Source organism: Narcine bancroftii, chromosome 1 (assembly GCF_036971445.1).
Source record: "Narcine bancroftii isolate sNarBan1 chromosome 1, sNarBan1.hap1, whole genome shotgun sequence".
Classification (NCBI taxonomy): Eukaryota; Metazoa; Chordata; class Chondrichthyes; order Torpediniformes; family Narcinidae; genus Narcine; species Narcine bancroftii.
The window spans coordinates 404,137,395-404,160,507 of NC_091469.1; the positions used below are offsets into that span (position 1 = coordinate 404,137,395).

Genomic DNA, 23,113 nt, shown 5'->3' on the forward strand with positions numbered 1-23,113 from the left:
ATAAGGAGGTGCTTGAAGGTTGGTACATACTTCCGTTCATTTTTGAAGGGTGGGAAGAAACCGGAGCACCCAGAGGAAACCCACAAAGATATGGGAAGAACCTATAAAGTCCTCATGCCAGCACTGGGTTTGAACCCAGTGGGCTGATGCTGCAATAGTGTTGCGCTAATGGCTAAGCCAACCACACCACCCACATGAAAAAAACTTAATCAATTCAAAGAATATTAGATTCCTGCTGTCCTTAATTTAGATTTTTTTTTCTAGGATTCTCCATTTAAAAAAAAATTTGAGTGTGTTCAACTAAGGTAATTATTCCTGGCTTCTCATTACTCTCCCTGAAACCTTATATGAATGTTATTTTAATAGTCTTTGCCCACACCTGATATTCTCATGTTTTCACAGCCTCAGAACCAAATTTGAAGGTGCGTTCCAGGTTAAAACAGAAAGTGGCAGAAAGGAGGAGTAGCCCATTATTGCGCAGAAAAGATGGCACCCTTATCAGCACCTTCAAGAAGAGAACGCTTGAGAGAACAGGTAGTTGGGAAGAACATAATGCTCTTTACAAAAGCTGGCATGTTCTGTATGGATATATTTATTCCAATATCTTGGTTGTATATCAGTTTTGTACAGTGACACCAAAACTAAAGCAGCCAATTAAAATTGTTCTTTTCAGGAGAAATAGTGGTATTGCTGGGTATGAGAATGAAGCAGACAGGTCATGGCAGTAAGTTCAAGGACCATAAAAGAAGAAATAGCAACAAGAGGAGTTATTTCATTCCAAATGACCAGCAGTTTTTTGTGTGATCTTATCCTTGAATTTCCTCTGATATATATTCAAACTATCTTTTAAAAAATATTCATAGCTTAAATCCCCATCCCCAGTAACTAAATCCAGAAGTCCCTTATATTAAATGTAAAATAGTTCCATCTCATCTTTTTTTCTTCTTATTAAATTAATTTTATTTGTTATAACTCTTGGCTGCAGTTAAGGTGCTTGGATGTATCAATTTTGTTCACATCCTTCAGGATTTTTAAGCTTTATTTGCAGTTATTCCACCAAACTTTTCTGAGGCTTTTTTTCATATTTTTGCTTTTCTGCTAACAAAAAAAAACTAATATGACCTAAGAATCCCAAGACAAAGTTTCAGAATGGAATCTGGGGCAGACACTCAATTCGTCAATAGTACTTGGAGTAGGATACAATTAGGGAATTGTATCTGACATAGAGACACAAGGGTTGTTGCTAGGGTTTCATTTCAACGCTGCGTTACTGAAATGGAGAGAGGAAACAAAAGGGTAAGAATGGCCATTTAAAATAAATGCAGTCGAATGCAACTTTTTAAATTACTTTAATTTTGTCAGGATGAGTTAGGATTGTTAACAATTAAAGAAGTCAGGTGGAATGATAGAAAATGCAGCATGGAATTTACATAGACACACAAGAAAAGAAAGCTGTTTATAAGGGAGAAGTGTTCCAAGTTGAACTGTGTTCCGAGACTGTGTTCCGATGGTGTTCAGTGATTTCTCTTGCAAATATCTAAATTAGCTGGAAATATCCAGCAAGCCAGGCAGCATAAATGCAAAGAGAAACATAGGTTGATGGCCCAAGAAATTATTGATCATTAGAACTAGAAGAGCTTTGATGTGAAAAGAGAAATATTTACCTTTGGATGTTAGTGCAAGTGACAGGTCTAAGGACATACGTGGAAAATGTTTTCAGTGTGGAACCACACTGTGCCCAAAGTCCCTCTGTTTTTCAGCACTGCCCATTTATTATGTTTGAGCGACCCCATTTGAACTTCCAAAATATATCACTTTCCAGCTGATTAAAATCATGCTACAGCCTGACAATCCTCCTTTTTATCTACAGCACTTCGAATTTTTTAATCGACTGCAAATTTAATATTCTTACATTCACTTCCAAGTCACTAATGTGCATCACAAACATCGATAGCCCCACCACTAATCCTTCAAAAAATTTAGACAAACAGCATGGTAACAGGTCCTTCTGCCACTCAAATATATCCATATGACAAATTAACCTACTAACCCCATACATTTTTGGAGAAAACCCATCTGGACGTGTGGAGGTCCTACAAAATCCTTAAAGACGGCTATAGATTTGAACTCAAGTTGCTGGCGCTGTGTTAGCATTGTGCTAACTGCTACATTATCCATGCTACACCTTCACTTTTAACCCATTTTATTTTTAGCAGAAATGGAAGCAATAGAATTTTATTGGCATTGTATCGCATTATTTATTGAACTTGTCAGAAATGAATTTGAGTTACAAACAAGATGGGAAAAGTAACTCCCCTCAATCATTTCTATTATCAAGCTACTTTGGATTCATTTTTCCAGCTTGCCTCAGACACCATGGGTTCTAACCTCTTGAACCTGTTTACCATATGTCATTTGTACAAGGCATTGCTAACATTCATGTCGACAATATCGCCTTCATCAATAAAATTAGTTACCTATTCAAAAAATTCATTCAAATTAGTCCAAGAAATACTGAATATCCCTGATCAATCCCTTCCTTTCTAAATATAAATAAATCCTGTCCCTTAGAATTTTTATTTTCCAATAATTTCCCAAAGACTAATGAGACTCAATGACCCTGTGATGCACCATCAATAACACCAAAAGACTGGAAGTTATGTAAAACTGATTGGCTTTTATTTGCAGTAGAATGGAGACACATCCATGATGGTTGACTGTCCTGAACTGGGAAGGGGGTTGTGGAACAGTCACCTTTATTCAGGAATCTGTGGGAGGAGCTACAAACCAATGGGAGTGCCAAGACAGTTAAATATACAAGCAGTGGTTTACCACATTTTATACCCCTATGCGGCTGTCGGGAGGCCACCTGAAAGTGCAGGAGGCGCCTGAAAGGCGCACTTTGTAACCCTCCTCCGGGAGGGATAATTGCCGGAGCACCGAAGTCCCCCTAGGCACCTGAATGCAGCTGCTTTCTAAGGGGATGACAATCAGCTGGCGAGTGCCTGACAGCCCCCCTCCCCGGTACCCCTGCCCCTGCCCCCCAGCATGGGCTGTCAGCGCTGGGGCGGCAGGCGCAGGATGCTGGGGTGAGTAGCGCGGGCTGTCTGCTCTGGGACGGCAGGTGCAGGCTGTCAGCTCTGGGGCAGCAGGCGTGGGATGCTGGGGCGGCCGATGCGGGCTGTCAGCGCTGGGGTGGCTGGCGTGGGATGCTGGGATGGCTGGCGCCACCCCAGTGCTGACAGCCCACGCCGGCCACCCCAACCCTGACAGTCCGAAGGGACAGGAGCTGGAGCTCGCTCCGAGGCACCTCCCGTGTAGCTGTCCCTTTCAGGTGGCCAGCACTGCGTTTTCAGCACTGCCTCCTGAACGACCATTCCACAGGTCTGAATCCGCTTCTGCAGGCACATTCTTGGCAGAGAATGCACCTGAAAGTGGCTTCTCATATTGACATTTAGTGACTCTTGGACCTATATTGTAGGTCTAAGCATGTGCATAAAAACATCATTGGTGTGTTCTGTCTGTGGGTCTAAACGTGAACTTCCAGTAGCCAACCATTTCAATTCCTTTCACCATTCTCACACAGATATGTTTTCCCTGAGCTTCATTTCTTGCTAGGGCGAGGCCACACGCAAACAAGGAATGTGTCATATTTCTTCAGGACAGCCTTAAACATCTTGGACATTGATTTAGGCAATACCTCTATATAGTTGCACTGTTTCCATCTCTTCTTAAATTACTCCCATATATCTATCCTTTCCCCTTCCAGTGACTCATTCCTTTACATGCTTCATGATCTCCCTCACTTTCTGTCCAATACCCGATGACATTTTAAGCCCCCCCTACCAACCGAGCTTCTTCCACTTCTTAATGTCATTCTCTCAGCTCTCTTGATAGTCTTGAACTAAAATGTGGACTAACCATTTCTACCCCTGAATGCAGCCTAACCTTCTGTGTGAAGGTGCATGTATGGTGGGAGTTGTAAACATGTTATTACGAGCATGTAGGAGCTGTATTGCATGGATCAGTTCATGAAGCTAGTGATAGTTTTTAGGAGATGTGATTTGGTTGTGTTTCCGTTGAACTTGAGCTTGTATAGGAGATCATTAAGGTTCATGCAGAATACCCTTCCTGAAGAACTAAAATGGTTATCTTGTTATGAAAACATAAGATATTGGATGAATAGAAGGCCCATCAGGCCACAAATCTGTTAGACTGTTCAGTTGTATCATAACTAATCAATCCCATCATCACTTTCCACAGACTCTCCAGAGACTTCAATTCACTTGTAATTCGAACCTCAGCCTTGAATATATTTAATGATGCTGATTCCCTGTGGAAGGAAGTGCCAAAGATTCACAACCCTCTGAGTGAAGAAATTTGGCTACATCTCTATTTTAAATGTGTGGCCCCCTTTACTTTGAAATGATTTCCCAATGCTAACCCATTGATTAACCAACAGGGGAAACATCTGTTCAATATCCACTCTGTCAATCTCCTTCGTATTCTTTTATGATTCAATTAGATCAACTCTCATTTTTTTCTAATCTGCAATGAATATAGGCCCAATCTGCTCAAACCTTCTGAACCCCATGAACTATCTAGAAAATGCCTCTGCATTGCGCCTTTCCTTAAAAAAAATTGCAATGTTAAATACAGATCTTTTTTTTCTTTGGCTTGGCTTCGCGGACGAAGATTTATGGAGGGGGTAAAAAGTCCACGTCAGCTGCAGGCTCGTTTGTGGCTGACAAGTCCGATGCGGGACAGGCAGACACGATTGCAGCGGTTGCAGGGGAAAATTGGTTGGTTGGGGTTGGGTGTTGGGTTTTTCCTCCTTTGCCTTTTGTCAGTGAGGTGGGCTCACTAAATACAGATCTACGACATGGACAAATCTCAATCTCAATCCAAGAGAGTGTGGAGGGATTGATCTTCTTGTAGCTCATATTTTCTCTCAACTTTCACAGGAGGATGACCTTGAGAATAATGAGTATGTTAACATATTTCTAAAATGGGCCTGCTTCTAAAATGGAAGTTTAGATTAAATAAAATTGGATCTTGGAATGTTTAACTTGCATTGTTTATCACAACTGTTCAAATACTAAAAAAAAAGTTAAGATCTGTGTAAATGAAAACCAGATTCTTCTTTCATCTACTGTAAATTATATGACTAGAAAGATATGAGACATCTGCTTGTGTTGATTGAATAATTGCAATGTGGGTATGTCATAAATTTGATCATGTGCATCTCTAAAAACATATTCACCCAATTAACGAAGCTGGGTAAATGCTGAATAAATACACATTAATTTGTACATATATTTAGCACGAAAAAAATGTTGGAGACCTGGTTAGATTTTAGTTGGAAAACTAAGCAGACCAGCAAATCTAATGATTTAATTATTATATCATCTGCTGTGATGATTTGGTACATAATTCGCAGCAGATGTGAATGATATTCACTATCATTGAATAGTTTAATGATATTCTTTTAGCGGGTACAGTACGTCTTTCATTAATAATGGAAATTTTGAATTATGGGTTCAAAAATTACAGTGGAAAAGTCCATGTCATTAGTAGACCCTAAACCTCTGCTGGAGATGGCCTTATATCAATCTTGATGAAGCAGAGGATGATTTATAATGGAACGAAACATGGTGGTGTTCTCATGCACCTGCTGTCCATACTTCTTTGGATGGTAGAATCTGTGGATTTGACAAGTCCTGTGGCAGAGGAAAAACACACTAAAATGTTGGAGGAACTCGGCCAGTCTTTTCAGCACCCATAGGAGACAAAGATATATTGCTGATGTTTCGGGCCTGAGTCCTTCTTCCTATCTATCTTTATCTCCTGTAGATGTTGAAAAGACTGGCAGAGTTTCTCCAGCATTTTGGTGTGTTTTTTACTACACTCACAGCATCTGCAGGGAGTTTGGTAAGTTACTGCAAAGGGTCTTGAAAATGAAACATTTTACTGCCATACTGCATCAGTGGTGGAGGGAGTGAATATGGAAGTGAATAGTAGATGCCATTCAAATAAGCTACTTTATCACAGATAGTGTTGAGCTCTTCATTATTGATGGGCCTACACTCATCTAGAAAGTGTAGGATATTTCTTTACACCCTGATCAATCATCTACTGCAAAAGACCCAGAATTTGATCACTCTTATAATCTATTTATATGAATGAGGATGTTAAGTTTCTAATTAACTATGATACCTTCAAGATGTTGATGGGAAAGGTCTTGATGGTGGAAATATCAAGGCAGATCTTTAAACTGCAGGACTTTATTTTAAAAAAATAATTTAGACATACAGCACGGTAACTGACCCTTGAGTCCAAACCACCCAATTGACCTTCAATCCTGGTACATTTTGAAGGGTGGAAACCAGTGCATCCAGAGGTAATCCATGCAGACAATAGAAAAATGTACAAACTCCTTACAGACAGAGTGGGATGCGAACCCCAATCTCGGGCACTGGCACTGTAACAGCCTTGCACTAACTGCTACACTAACCAGGCCCCCAAACTCATGAACCAAGCTCGATTCATGCAAATCATAAACCCTCGGCCATGGTGCAATGAAGTGGAAAACACGCTCTGGCTGCTTGCTGTAGGAAGCAACTGTGGCTTACTATTTAGCAGCCAACCCTTGAAATGTTGAAGAAACCATGCTATAAATGCAAACATTACACTTCATAATTTAAGTATTTGTGAATGGACCAAACTATTTTCAATTGTCAGGACACTGAGGAATGTTGACCTTAAGGCAGAAAGGTCCTCGATAAAGCACCAAAGAAATATTTGGGATAAGGTTGCTGTATTCAAGAGCATCTGCAGTTGCTTGGGTAATTGATTTCCAATAGCCATAACAATTTTTATTTTGGTAGAGATACTTGGAAAGGAAAGGTTTAGAGGGAAGTGCGCTGAAAACAATCAAGTGAGATGACTAAGGTAGATAATTTGGTTGGTAGGAAAAGAGACTGTTTCCATACTCTAAAATTAAGGATATAGATAAAATGGACACTACTACCAGTTTCCCAGGGCTGCAATAGCCAATACCAGAAAAAAGGTAAATGGAGGGAAGTTTAGGGGAGATGTCAGATATAGGTTTTTATACCAAGAGTGGTGGGTACCTGGAATGCACATGGGGATAGTGGTTGTAGCGTGAATAAAAGCTCTCATGAATGGAGGGAGAACATACAATTTTATTAGCTTATTATGAAGGTAGGGTCTTACAGTGGTCTTCAGAGGGACTCAGGATTTAGGCATTCACCCCTTCCTACAGAATGTAGGGTCTGTGGATGAAGACAGAGAACATTGATTCAGAAAAATATTTCAAAAAAATGTACAGTTATTTACAAATTTAAGCGGTCTGGGGGTCTGGAGAACCTGGTGGAGTGCCAAAGCACAGGAGGCCCTTGGGCTTCATGACTCTCCTGCTCCCCTTGTGGGGAAGGAGTGGCTGGCAGGGTCTCCGGCTCTACAGTGGAGGAGCATGAACTTTTCTCTCGAACTGGATCCACTGAGGCCAAGACTGGGGGTGGTGGGAATGAGCTCTATGGTAATGGACCCTCTGTTCTGGCAGGTGCCAGGTCCCTGATGGAGATGGTGTCCTCCCTGCCATCCGGATACTCCACATGGGCATATGTGGGATTGGCATGGAGCAGTTTCACCCTTTCCACCTGGGGGTTGGTCTTGCTTCTCCTCATGTGCTTCCTGAGAAGGACTGGACCAGGAATGGTGAGCCAGATTGGGAGTGTAGTTCCTGATGCCGACCTTCTTTCAAAATTTAATAGGAGCTCGTGAGGAGTAGTATTGGTCACATTACATAGTAGCGACCAGTTTGAATGTAGCGCCATAAAGAAGGATTTCTTGCCAGCATGAGTCTGGAAGGCCTCTTGACTTCAGGGCAAGTTTGAAAGTATTCCAGACCGGGGCATTTTCCTTTTCAACCTGCCTGTTCCCCTGGGGGTTGTAGCTCGTAGTCCTGCTGAGTGCGATGCTCCTCACCAGCAGGTACTGATGTAGTTCACCACTCATAAAGGATGAGCCACAGTCACTATGTATATAGTCGGGATACCCGAACAGGGCAAAAATGGAATCTAGGACCTTTATGACTGATAAAGTGGACATGTCTGGACACGGAATGGCGAACGGGAAGAGGAGTACTCATCATTGACAGAGAGGAAGAAAGTGTTCCTGTTCGTGGAGGGGAGAGGTCCCTTAAAATTGACACTGAGCCGTACGAAGGGCCTGGATGACTTGATCAGTTGTGAATTTGCAGGGAGGAAGAAATGCTGCTTGCACACCGCGCAGATCTGGCAAGACCTGGTCATTTCCCTGATATTTTCCATGGAGTTGGGCAGATTGCATGCCTTGACAAAATGAGCTATGCGTGTAACCACTAGATGGCAGAGCTCATGCAGAGACCACAGTTGGCCAGTGACTGTAGAGGTACAGGCATCTGGAGGGTCATTAAGGGCTCCTGGCTGATAGACAATATCATAATTGTAGATGGAGAGTTCGATCCTCTGCCTAGCAATTTTGTTATTTTTGATTTTGCTCCGTTTGACATTACTAAACATGAATGCGAATGAGTGCTGGTCAGTGAGGAGCCTCACGGCTTCTACAATGGCTTAAGCCTCCTTTTCCACAGATGGATTCTGGAGCTCATGGCCTTGTAATGTCTGAAAAAAGAATGCAACCTGCCTTCCTGCCTGGTTGAGGGCAGCAGCCAGGGCTATATCCAAAGTGTCGCTTTCCACTTGGAAAGGTACATTCTTGTCCACCGTGTGCATGGCAGCTTTCGCAATGTGATTTTGGAGGTAGTTAAAAGCTGTTTGGGCTTCAGCCGAGAGGGGGAAAAATAGTGGCTTTTAAAGCGGATGAACCTTATCACCGTATAGAGGGATCCACTGGGCGTAATATGAGAAAAACCTGGCATCTCCTCAAAGCCTTTGTGGCCCTGGGAATGGGGAGCTCTAAGAGGGGGAACAACACACTATTGGGATCGGAGCCAATTATTCCATTCTCCACCACATAGCCAAGGATAGCCAGACGTTTAGTCGTGAACATGCACTTGTCAGAGTTATAAGTGAGGTTCAGGGCTTTAGCCGTGTGGAGAAAGCTCAGGGTATTGCCATCATGGTCTTCCAAGGTATGGCCACAGATGGTGACCTTATCAAGGAAGGGGAAGGTAGCCTTCAACTCATATTCATCCACCATTCTGTCCATCTGCCTCTGGAAGATAGAAACCCCATTAGTAATATCGAAAGGGACCCTCCGGAATTGATAGAGATGACCGTTAGCCTCAAATGCGTATATGGATGGTCCTTGGATGGATTGTCAGCTGGTTGTAAGCAGCTTTCAGGTTGATGGTCGAGTAGACCAGATACTGCGCAATATCATTCACCATGTCTGAAATTTGAGGGAGGGGGTATGCATCCAGGAATGTGTACTGATTAATGGTTTGGCTATAGTCAATAACTAGCCTGGTCTTGTTTTCCCCTTTTACCAGGCGAGGCCAGATCTCTTAGGGGTACAGTGTCAGTACTCCCGTCTAGTAATTTAACATGAGCATAGTTGGGATTAATATGCAGTAGCTGAACTGGTTAGACTTGGGGGTCTGTTTTTTACGCGACCGAGCGTGGCTCTTCAGCAGCATGGTTCCAGGCTCAGATAAACAGGCTGGCCAGTCCATCACAGTTTCTGATTTCCTAGGAAAGGCAAACGTACGTTCATGAGGAGTTTGATTTGTTGCAGTACACAATAAAGACCAAATAGAATGTAGTGCCGCAGGCAGCACCTCCTGCCACCGGGTAACAGGGTAACCATGTGTTTTTAAAGCAAGATTAACAGTCTTCCAGACTGTAGCATTAGCCCTTTCAACCTGCCCATTGCCCTGCGGGTTGTAGCTTGTGGTACGGCTGGTGGTAATCCCCTTTCGTAGCAGGGCTCACCACAGTTCAGCACTCATGAATGCTGAGCCTCTATCGGTATGAATGTAATTGGGAAAACCAAAAATGCTGAAAATACTGTCAAGTGACTTAATGACAGACACTGAAGAGACATCAGGGCAGGGTATCGTAAAGGGAAACCTGGAATATTTGTCAATTACAGTAAGGAAATATACATTTTTGTTGTTGGAAGGTAACGGCCCTTTAAAATCTAAGCTAATCCTTTCAAAAGGTCGGGTGGCCTTGATGAGAGTGGCCTCTGGAGCTTTGAAGTATTACGGTTTTCATTCTGCGCAAACAGGACAGCTTTTAGTCAGTTTTCTGACTTCTTCCAGAGAATAAGGAAGGTTGTTAGCCCTTATGTAGTGGAAGAATCTTGTGACTCCTGGGTGGCACAGTCTGCTATGGATCTCTTTTAGCCCCTCCAGCTGAGCACCAGCAGCAGATCGTGACAATGCGTCAGAGGGATCATTTAACCTGCCCGGTCTGTACTGGATCTCATAATTATAAGTTGAGAGTTCTATTCGCCAGCGTGCCATCTTATCGTTCTTGATTTTACTTTTGTGTTTAGTAGTGAACATGTAGGCTACAGATTTCTGATCAGTGACAAGAGTAAATTTTGTGCTGGCTAGAAAGTGTCTCCAGCAGTGAACAGCTTCAATAATAGCCTGGGCTTCTTTTTCAATGGCAGGATATTTACGTTCAGGTCCGTGTAACGTGTGGGAGAAGAATGCCACAGGTCTGCCCTTTTGATTAAGGGTTCCTGCCAAGGCACAGTGTGAGGCATCAGTTTCCACTTGGAATGGGACATCCTCATCAATGGACGAGAGTGTAGCTTTGGCAATATCAGCTTTAATTCTCTCGAAAGCCTTCAAGGCCATTGGAGAGAGAGGAAAAGATTTAGTGTCAAACAGAGGGTGTGCCTTCGTTGCATAGTCCCGAACCTATTTGCAATAGTAGGAAAAGAATCCCATATACCTTTTAAGGGCTGGTGCTATGTTCGATGATACCTTCATTGAGCAGACATTATGTCTCAGACTGTATAAAATTTTGGTCTGTACCTCCTGCTCTTGGTAGCAATGGGCTTGCAGTCAAAGGATAGATTCAGGAAGAGAGGTGGGAGGTTGATATTCAGTGTGGAGAGGCTGCATGTGGGTTCTGATTTTAGAGACCATCTGTTCCAAACCGTTACAGGGGGAGGGGTCCAGAATACTCCAGGATCACACTTTTAAGGTGGCACAAGTAGTCCAGACCCAACAGCACCAGAGCACACAATTCATCAAGTACATACAGGCATATCTTTCAAAACTCCTCTGCCCCCTTCAAATGACAAATGTACTATACAATATTGTTGAATACACATAGAATGTGACTGAAACACAAGGAATATGCAATAATTGGAAGGATACATCTTTAGGTTGTACTCTTGCACAGTCTATGATTCCATTAAGCTTTCAGTAGAGCCTGTATCGATTAGGCATTTAGTGGAATCTCCATTTACCTTCACAGTCACTGTGGAGTTGCTGAGCTGGTGAAGTTTGTCCTGATCTAGAACCTAGAATCTAGGACACCGGAGACTCCATACTTCATACTCCTCACTCGAGTGGCCCACACCGTCCTGAGGTTGCCTTAGGGTAAGATGACGTCGACCCTGTGGTACAGCAAGGTGGCCACCCACCTTCCTCCTCTGACGATAATGGCGCCAAGTTTGAATTTGAGTTGTGACAAGATGGTCACCAAGCCTTTTCACTCAATTTCCTCACTGCCACTCTCCATCAGCAGGTCGCACAGCAAGTTGGTTTGGGTGAATTTGGGGCAGACAGCTTGCGGCTGGAGATGGATCTGGGAGCGGTACAGGCTGCGGGCTTCCCCTCGCGTGGCAAACCCTCACCCAATGCCTTTCCCTGCCACAGCTGGAACACACTGAGTCTTTAGTCAGGCAACGTGATTGAGGTTGCTGGCTTTTGCCACAGTAAAAGTACTCCCTAGCACAGGAGCGCTTCCTAGCACAGTAAGGGGCAGCCGTTAGGGCTGGGGTACTGGAAGCAGCTGGTCCTTCTTACCCAACTCAAGTAGTCACTGCCTCAAGTAACTCGAGCAGACCCCCACGACTAGAGTGTCCTGAATTTGTTCTTCTTCATGAACGCAACCACTTCGTACCTACACTTCTTGGCAAGCATCCACAGATCCAGCAGGTAGTCATCGATGGTCTCTCCTGGCCATTGGTGATGTAGAGCGAGTCTGTGCCTCGCTAGGACCTTGTTTTGTGAATTCAGGTACCGTGCTTTCAGTACCTCGATAGCAGTATCATATGTAGTGAAGTTCCTGATGACTGCATACCCTTTCATTCCTACCCTCAATATGAGTGCGGACCTCCTGAGTTCATCAGTGTGGAAGATGTCTCTGGTTGCGTTCAGGTAGGCCTGGAAGGAGTCTAGCCAGGATGTGTACTCCTCAGCCATGTCGGGGGAATAGAGGATTTAACAGCAGCATCCCTGGCTTGAGTAGCGCTTCCATCATTTAGGGAATAAGCTAATAAAATTGTAGCGTGAATAAAAGCTCTCATGACTGGAGGGAGAACGTACACTTTTATCAGCTTATAACTGAAAGTAGGGTCTTAGAGTGGTCTTCAGAGGGGTTCAGGGTTTAGACGGGAAACCAGGGTTATATATGCGTAGATGGGGGAAGAGCCAACAGTCAGTATAACACACCAGTGAATCTCAGTTCACTGCAGTAGTTGAGGCTTATACTATAGGAAGATTTAAAAGACAAGCACATGTATGTAAGAACAAAAGGGGATAAAGGACTGTGATGGAGGGAAAAGTTAGATTGATCATGATGTAGGTTTATATGAGTTGGTACAACATAGTGGGCCAAAGGGATTTTACTGTGCTCTACAATGTTGTAAAACTCTAAGAAGCTGAAGATTAATTATTTCTCATCTCACTCTTGAATGACCATCCCTTTATTTTGAGACTCTAATCTTTGGTTCGAGGCACCTAAGCCAAGAAAAACATAATTATTTCACCCACCCCATTAATGCCTCTTAAAAATGTGTATGTTTTTGTCCTGAATCCCTTTGTCTTCGGTTTTACTTGCATTCCTTGATGATAAACTTCATTAAAAGTGGTTTTGGTGTCAAGAGTAGTCATTCTGGTATTGCTTCTTAATCTGTGTTTGGATAAAGCTAGACTGAATTCCAGGGTTGATTGGTACTTGTGGAACACAGACTGAACATTGTCGACCAGCTTAGTTTGAGCCAGAGGGAACTGATTGTACTGTTACCAATCCTTTCAGTTAGCTTCCTGATGGAGATAAATCCATTGTGAGTTATGACTATGGCATATATATTTGAAACTATGCTTCATAATTATAATGATGTAAAAATAAAACACATAAAACAAGTAAATGCTGCATTTTAGATTTTGAGCAAGGTGCCAACTTTCCTGGGGCCAGCTATCTGCAGCAACTCAAAGCAATAAATTCTTTCCTACTGATGCCTGCAGCGGGCCTGATAGTGAGCAGTGATACACAAGCAATATATAAAGTAAACAAAAGGATCACCACAGGCCAGATTTCTTACTTGAGCATTGCCAACATTGGTGCTTCCAGTGTAAAATGCTGTGGTCTACAAGTACTAAAGATGAAAATTGACCTTGAAATATAAATTTCTAAGGATATACATTTATAAATTATGGGTCCACCTCTAAAAAAATGTACATTATCCATTTAGATGTAAGTTAATGGAATTTCTATAATTAAAATTAAAATAACTGTGCACTTTAGCTTCTCTGGCAAATATTTATATGCACCCCTCATCCTAGATTAAACCATTGATGGTGCTTTAACACTAGCTGCTGCTCATGTTTTTAAAAAAAACTGATCAAAAAGTTAAGATTCATTTGTCTGAATTGTGGAGCCCAAATGTACACTCTACCCATAATTTTTTTTTTTCACTTGATTTTTGGGACCTAGGCATCACTCTGAAAGCCAGCATTCATTATGTCTCCCTAACTGCCCTTGAACAGAGTGGCATTTTTGAGTCACAAATATTGATCGCTCTGGAGTCACATGCAGGCCTGACCAAGTAACAATGGCAGATTTCATCTTATGAAGGACCTTAATGAACAGATGGATTTTCATAACAATCTTGAAACTTTTGTGGCTGTCATTACAATTAAAAAAAATCAATTCAAGTTCCATAGTTACTATGGACAGTTTTGAATTTGTGACTGCAGTCAATTCATCCAGGCCTCTTATTAACTCATCTTGTAATTGTGGTGCTCTGTTAGATAGAATCAGACGCACATAAGGTAAAGACTGAACAACAGGCTTTAATCCACAAAAACCTCCACCGAGCCAGGCTGAGTGTGGCTGCAGCAACTCAGTGTGAGGCCTCGGGAGGCCGGCACAGACTTATATCCCGGAGGGTGATTGACACCCGACTGGGTGGGGCTTGATCCATTCAGGCCGACTGATTGGCCACCGGCCAGGTGTTGTCCTGTCCCCTTACACTCCTGCAGGTACAGAGGTTTCCCCCTGCAGTAGGCTGGTGGTGTACCACCACAGTAGTTATCCATGACACCACCACAACCGTAAACAAGTAAGCCATGATTTGTGGGATGTAGGATTGCCATCTCAATCCCAGGGTTCAAAGAGAGTAATGGTTATGATATTTTTAGTTTTAAAATTTTAGATCTACTGTTCTTTGTTTTTGGTGCTTGATGAGCATGTTTCTACATGAAGGATTAAAGATAGTGACGTTATTTTAGTGATTAACAATTCAGAGTTAATGCAAAGTAGTTACAGTATATCACAAACATATTATGAAAGAATAGTTTGGATGAGGCAAGTGAAATGTTTCTGTTACACAGGCCCCCTCTAATGGCAGTTAACAGGAAAAGGCATATCTGTCAACTTTAGCAAATAGAATAAACAAGTCACCCAGAAGATTTTTTTTAAATAATTCACTGAATGAAAAGGTGGATTGGTGCCTTCTTTCTGCATTTCACCAATTTTCAAAATAAGATATAAAATGCATTGCAGGATGAGATCCTCTGACATATAGAAATGCTAGTGGAACTCAGCAGGTCTTGCAGCCCATAAGAAGTAAAGATATATTACTGATGTTTTGGGCCTGAGCCCTTCTTCAAGGTATGGAAAAAGCAGACATCAACCGAATAAAAGAAATGGCAGAAGCATCTGCAGACTTTTGTGTTTCACTCCTCTGTCATACAGACAGTCTTGGACTTTAGGTTAGGGTGAGTTTGCTGGTAACAGCAGAAGTGGTGTTGGCAGCACTACAGTTGGTTCGAGCACTCTTGGGATCAGGAAAGAAAAATGTTAGTCAGCTTTCCAGTTCCTGAACAATGAACACACAACACCAAAATTTCTCATTGTGGGAACGAGATGTAGTTGAGCTGTGATGGCTGAAAGTGGCCAACACACTGTCTGGCTCACACACGATGGATGCTCATTCTTGGGAAACAGAATGCCCTTGTGAGTTATTTTAAGGTTAAATTAAAATCACATTTAAAAATGAGAAAATTTGGAGGCTGTTGAAGAGTCAAAAATATACTAGATTTGATAAAAATAACAGCTGTCCAAAAATACTTGAAATATTAAACAGAGGCATTCAGAAAATGTAAACATTGTTCAGATTCTGCTCGTTGCATAAAATAGAGGCTGTACTTAACCAAAGCAAAGTCTTTATTTTTCTGATATAATTTTCCTTGTCGCTGCTGTGGCTATTTACTTGATTATTCTTTTTTCTTCCTAAAGATTCCTCATTGTGTAGCAGTGCCCCAGGATCTGGTCCTAGCTCTCCAAACAATAATTGTAGTGGCATGTCGGTGGAGAATGGATTATCTAATTCACCTGCTGAGGTAAGACTTTTGTGTTCTCCGTGACTGGCCATTGTACTAACTTTTGGCTTTTTGGCTTTCACACTCACGTCCCATTGCACCTACCCTGAAACCACAAACTCTTCTGTCTTGCACACTCACTCTTGACCCTCATGTTTTCCTTTTCTTTTAAATTATTTTTGGCACTGACATCTGCCGAAGAAAATTCTTAGGGAATAATTTACAGAATAAAGCATTGGAAAAGGCAGCTTGATAGAAAACAGCTGAGATTTCAGGTGCGCTGTCAAAGTTCGGTGAATGACTCATCCACTTGATGTTTGAATCCCACTCAGTCTTTGCTATTCCATTTACAGATGAATACTCCATAGTGTTATATTTAGGTCCAATATGGGATTTCAATGACAGCTACTGCATGATTTCTTTGCTGAGGAGCAAGTAAAAACTTTTATCATTCTAGTGAGCCATTTATGGAAAAAAATATATAGTTATCCAGGTCTAGTTATCCAAACAGGGATAGTTTGCTTGAAGAAAGGAAACATAATGACCCAGTTATTTCCCTCAGAGTCAAAGGTGCAATAGATCAACATTCATTTCTCCCAAGATTAACTGGAAGAATTTGAGAATTTTTGTTTTGAGCAATTTTTCGAGTTGGTGGGAATATTTAATATAAATTAATTTCTGAAAATGTATTCTGTTTATTGTTTTAAGATGATCTATAGATGTTTACTGCTATCAGTGATATAACATGCAACTAGAACATGGAAGTACTCTACATGGATTGGTGGATCCTTTTTAAAATATTTCCATGATATTATAGGCACTTCCAAGACCTTTTGCAGAACCCATCAGATAAACCCAAAGCTACAGCTCACTGACCTCAGCAATAAAGAAATGCAATGCAAATAAGTTCCAATGTTATACCAAATCATAGCCACAACGCCTGTGACACACATGGGGTCTTTAGATGATGCTATATTCAAGCTTTATCGCTGAATCACCCTCCATTACACTTCCTTTTTGGCCAACACCCTCTTATCTCCACCATGGAACTGAATTGCAAATACTTTCTGGAAAGCATAAAAAAGTTACAAACTAAACCTCTTAGGTAGGAGTAAAACATCTTTTGTGTGTAATATACAATGATCAATTGACATTGTTAAGTTTAACACAATAATTTAATCAAGGTTCCCTGTGATTTTGTCAATAAGCTTGAACTTCAAGACAGTGGTTTATCACAACACCGCTGCACATCAGCTAAATTAAATATTGTCTGCATCTACTAGTCTATGTATGTGATAAGAATTTGTAGAAAATTACTTTCAAAAATAGCTGTCAGAAAATGTATATTTAAATTACAGTATATTAAAGTCTTATTGTTTAGGCTGTGGTAGCATTATTTTATCAAAGCATGACAAGGATATAAAGGATAGAAACAATGTAAATTAGACATTTTCTGTCATAAGCTCCATTACCTACTCTAATCATTATGAAATTCATGTTGAGTGTGATCATATTAAAAGTGCTGGCTATTTTAAAATGTACAACAAATTTATGTAGCACTTAAGTAAAAGAATGTTCTAAAGCTAAAACTGTTAGAGAACTAATAGCACACATTAATTGAGTCATGTTGCACTCAACAGTATCCCATGAGCCTGATGGGTGTCTTTGTGACTCATCTTTTGAAGTAATTACATTGTTAGCTTACTAACAGCAAAGATTATGTTAAAAATGGTTAAAATACATTTGATGGTTAATTATTTACAAACTGCAGTGTATTTTGTGAATTAGATGAATTCTATCCCTTTCTGCATTAGCAGACAATCAATATTATGACACCTTTGTTTTCAGTGACCTGTTTATGGGTGCAAACTCTGTGACCTAACGTTTCATGTCAGAATGGCCCCATAAAGCCTCAGTGGGAGGCTCTGCTTTGAGCAAAAACACTCAGTGTTATTCTTCATGTTAAGAATCAGCAAAAACTTGCAAGAGAAACAGCATGGTATTCGTGGGTTGCTTTTTAATGTTATTTTTTGTCCAGGATAATTGATATCTCAGAACCGAAAGGTCCCAAAAGCGGAGGTGACAAATTATTGTAATTCTGTCAGGCCGGGACCCATATGCTGCTTCCCTCATGGAGGTGGCTGCTTTCTTCAGTCACAGATGCTTTTTTGTTTGGGAAGTAAGCAATGATTGTTGCCGCACTGTTACACTAGGTGTTCTTTTACATCCCAGTTTCTTCTCTGTGGTCAGAGTCATGTTACAACTGGGAGCCCCAAAGAAGCATGAAAATAAGAGGGAAATTGTGTAACCTTCTCTTGTGTTTTTGAGTGCAGAGCAGAACATGTGGGTCAGAAAATGATATAATTGGAAAAAATCCAGGCCAACTATTGTACACTTGCCTCTAAAATTTCAGCTACTACTTAAAAAAAAACAGAGGTTTTGCTGGAATTAATTCCTACTGTGAGTAACTGCAATCAGATATAGTAGAAGTTTGAACAATTATAATTACAGATTGCTGATATTGTTGTCAACGCAATGTTCAAAGAGTGGCATAAATCTGGCATCACTTGTAGTTCAGAATATTATCCCTTCAGTTTGGGTGGGAGTTCCGGAATCGATAGGAATACAAGGCTATGCAAGATATTGAACATAGCTGGTAATATAAACTATCAACAATGGTATTTGATTCACAGGAAAAAAAAACACTTACAGAACCAGGAGGCACCCTGACAGTTACTTTCTTTCCATCAATATTATTCTGGAACATTTTACTCCAAACACCACTGCAACTCCAAAAATATTTAGTGACATGAAACAGTCCTTGAAGAGGGTAATATAATTAAAGGAACATTTATTTTACCCCAGACAAATGTTGCATTTGACATGTTTGTTATGTGCTATCTTTTGAATGCGACTCCAGAGGTTAAAATTAAGAATATAGTTCCCATGAAAAGATTCACACAAAACATTGAGTATACATTGTTTCCTAGTCTTCTTTCAACCAGCATCCTCGAATCTTGTTATTCATATCAGTATTATTTCTTCCATTTTGTTTCACCTATAAGATTTTTGTAATATCATGCCTTGTTTTGCATTGTTTTGGGGTTTTTAATGGTATATTTGAAAAATAAGATAGGAGCAGAATTAAGTCATTCACCCCACTGAGTCTGTCATGATTGATTTCCTATCCCTTTTAAACCAATTAACCTGCCCTCTCCCGTAACCCTTAATTCCCTTCCTAATCAAGGACTTATCAACCTCTGTCTTAAATATATCTAATAACACCTCCGCAGCCATCCATGACAACAAATTCCATCGAGTCACCACCCTCTGGGTGAAAGAAATTCCTCCTCATTTCTGTTTGATGGCTGTCAATAAGATTGTGCCCCCCTCATTACTTAAAACTCCAGTGAGTAGTTGCAGAGCCATCAAATGCTCCTAGTATGACAACACGTTCATTTCAGGGATCATTCCAGTCAGCCTCCTTTGGTTCCTGTCTAATGCCAACACATTCTTCTGTAGATAGGGAACCCCAACTGCTCACAATATTCCAAGTGTGATCTGACTAATGCCTTATTAAGTCTTAATATTACATCTCTGCTTTTATATTCTATCCCTCTCAAAATGAATACTAGAATTGCGTACCTTCCTTTCTACCAACTCTACCTACAAATGAACCTGCAAGGAATCTTGCACAAAGATTTACGACTCCCTCTGCACCTCTAATTTCTGAACTTATTGCTTGTTTCTTATTGCTTATTCCTTCCAACAAAAGTCAGAAACTTCTGTACTCTATGTTCCATCTGCCATTTTCATGCCCATTCTCCTAACCTGTACAAGTCCTTCCATAGACTCTGTGCTTCCTCAACACTATCTGCCCCTCCTCCTTTTTTGGAATCATCTGCAAACTTGGCTATAAAGCCATTAATTCTATCATCTAAATCTTAACGTGAAAAGAAATGGTCCCAACAACTGAGCCTTGTGGAATACCACTTGTCACTGATACCTAATCACAAAAGGCCCTTTTTATCCTACTCTCTGCTTCCTTCCAGGCTACCAATCTTCTATCTATGCTAATCTTTCCTATCATGCTATGGGCTCTTATCTTGCTGATCCGCCTTATGTGGTTGCACCTTGTCAAAGGCCTTCTGTAAATCTAAGTAAATTACATCAACTGACCCTACTTTGTCTGTCCCTTCTGTTGTCGCCTCAAAGAATATCAGTGTGTATTTAAATTTATATTTGTTTGCTCTTAGTAATTTGACATATCATTTCAAATGATGGCTAAATGCTCTGCAAAAAAAAAGAAAAAATCTATCTTGCTAGATTTCAATTTATTTTAATCATACATCTGGAACATGTTGAATTCTGTCCACGACTGCCCATTTTCCTTGTCAATTTTATTGTAGCAAAAATGTGTCATAGTATTGGTTTCTTGCATGTTTTTAGCTATTCATGTAGTGGTAAAAATTAGCTTTGTCATTTAAAATGTCCATTCTTATTTCAGTTTGAACAGCTATCTGAGGGTTGGTCAATCTATTCAATCAAATAGAAACACCAAAATTTCCTTTGTCTACATGTTGGATTAGAACTTGTACTGAATTCAAATATTTTAGTTGCCTGATTCAGAAAACTGTCTAATAGGTCCAGGAGCCCGAAGATCAACCATTCACATTGGGGGTTTGAAACAATGGGTGTAAGCATCAGTTTCTGCCATTCTGTGCAGGAATAAGTCCCCAGCTATCATGATTAACCACACGCACTTGCCAATTAAAGGTTTAGTGCTTTTCTAAAAAATCTGTTTACAACCCAAGTTTATACAGTGTTATTCTCTTTGGCACTGAAGACAATGCATAAGGAGATGTGATGTAATTTGTAAACTGCAATGCAAATTGTTTTCTTTTTAACCCAAGACCTCACTGCACATTCTCTGGATAGGCTCAAAATGAATGATGCCAAATAATATAATTGATCTGAAAGACTGAATTTGAGGAAAAACAGATCTGATATAAAATCCCAATGTTGTGACATTATTGTGACTCCACTAAATAATCCTGAGGCAGATGATGCCTCAAAAAAAAAGAATATGTTCATTTAATGAATAAATGTCACACACATCTAAGCAGATGTAACCCTACTGTGATTAATGTTTCTTCCTAAATTACCTCAATTAAACACTATGCCCTCCAGAGGATATGGTATCTTACAGAACTTGAAATGGATTTCTTAATTATGCCAATCAGTCTGCTGCAGATAATCACAGAATTTTTCTACAATAATTTAAAAAAGAAAGGCTTGAGAATGTTCTACAGGTCAGTTATTATTTATGAAGAGCGAAACTGCTTTAATGTTTCAGGCTGATGACCTTGCTTCAGGACCGAATTCTGCTGTTTGATAAACCTAACACTAGCAGCAAATTTATATGATTCAACAGTTATCTTTTTTTTCCCCCTTACAAGCTTATTTTCATTTCCATTATCAGCTTTACCAGCAGTTATAGTACACCAAAGCAGATGGACAGCCAGTTCTAGTTGTTTAATCCATGCTGGTTTAGGATATCATTCTTTTAAGTGAGAAAGAATGGTCTCTACAGCATTATCTTTTCAATCACAGAAATGTTAACATAATTCACTCACAGCTTCCCCCATATGCAGTTTTTAAAAGGGTTAGTATTGGACATTTTAAGGATGGGAGCCATATTTAGATTTTACATGTGATTTGTGAACATTTGAAAGCTATCAGGAATTGCAAGACTTCTGAGGGCATTATTGGTGCTAGTAATAATTAATAATAGCCTTTACAACCTTTATAAGTTTTATGGTCAGTTCTTGTAAGGTCCTACCTGTAATTAGGAAATGAACCCACACTTACTGACACAAAAGCATAATTACAAAAGTTATAATACTCTAGGAACAAAAAGAATCCATATGTATAGAAAATAATACATGCCTGGAAAGGAATGGGAAACTGCATCTGATGTTCAGGGTCAACTATTGTTCATTTGTTTGTTTGTGTACTTCTTTTCTCAGAATATCTGCCAAGATTTCTCCTGGCCCCATCTATTTTTCAAATAAATTAGAGAGAAAATTGATTCCATAGCAAATCCTCACGTCCTCCATTTAGTTAGTCTTGCCTGGTTATCCTTGCCTTTGTACAGCTGTTCTGGAGTTCCACAGGGAATTTCTGACTAGCTGGAATGCAACTGTAGCATGCAATATGATATCATTATTGTACCCCCTGCACACCAGAACAAAGTCTCTTTTACTTTGCATGTCAGGAGTGCAACTTTGTTAAATCTGCATGTACCCCTACTGAATTAGATTCTTCATAAGTGTCTGTATAGGAACCAAACAGCCTATGCATATGTGACAATGTGTATTTGCCAATTATTATTACACTGAAGATGATCATTTAAAGACATTGTTTTAAGAGTTATACATCAGGAGCCAATAACACTTAGCAATGAGGCAAACTGTGGTATGCATCAATAATGCCTAAAACTTTTGCAACATTTTGGACTATGTCCAGACCTATGTATTGTGAGGCCTCATTGCCTTTGTTTAGAACTTTGCTGGAAAGGAACTTGAAGCATCTTTAGAAGAGCTGTCTAATTTTCCCTTAGATTTACTTTTCTCTGTTGCACACAGGTGATGCACAATATCTATTTTGAAGCTCAAGTTGTTTTGTGACCTCATTAAACTCATCATGTGTAAATATATTCAGCTGTTCTGAGCTGGTACCTGCTTTGAATGTTTTATCTGCAAATGGCACCTGCCCTTTAAAAAAAAACATTCAGAAAATAAATGCTTGGCAACAGGTTGAATACCATCTGTAATCCAGTTCAATGTGACACCCTCAACTCACTGTGCTCCCATTTTTCCTGCATCCTTTTGTATTGCCTTAAACCAAGAGTTAAACTGAGCATATTTAACCATTGTGATGAGCCAAGTCTTACAGTTGTTCTTCTCAACAGCAGTTGCAACCGCATCACAGGATTCTGAAATGGGATGGAGCAGTGAATGCAATAAATCTCTACACATCACCATCTTTGCCCAATATTACTCTGGGTCTCCCAGCTACTGTTGTATCTTCTGCATCCTCCCAGATCAACGTATGTAATTATGAGTGAAAAGGTTACTTAATCTCTGACGTGTGATATTAGTTGAAGGGCATAATAATGATTCCTAACCCACAATAATGCAATCAGCTATTGTAATATTGTTGCCATACATTTAAAAAAATTCTAGTGTGAAGTGACAGAGGTAATGGAGCCAATGTCAGTAGGTAGAGCTG

General features: G+C 40.4%; 1 protein-coding gene across 16 annotated transcripts in view; it reads left to right on the top strand.

The window, feature by feature from the left end:
• LOC138751496 (histone deacetylase 9-like) overlaps positions 1-23,113 on the top strand; it is an 851,890-nt gene that overhangs the window by 543,929 nt on the left and 284,848 nt on the right. For 14 of the 16 annotated variants that reach the window (XM_069913815.1, XM_069913825.1, XM_069913826.1 and 11 more), the window contains 3 exons: positions 403-534; positions 15,738-15,841; positions 22,794-22,931. In XM_069913815.1, the coding sequence (XP_069769916.1) occupies positions 403-534; positions 15,738-15,841; positions 22,794-22,931 (374 nt within the window). The remainder of the gene's footprint in view (positions 1-402; positions 535-15,737; positions 15,842-22,793; positions 22,932-23,113) is intronic. The other 2 variants (XM_069913821.1, XM_069913820.1) reach the window with 2 other exon arrangements.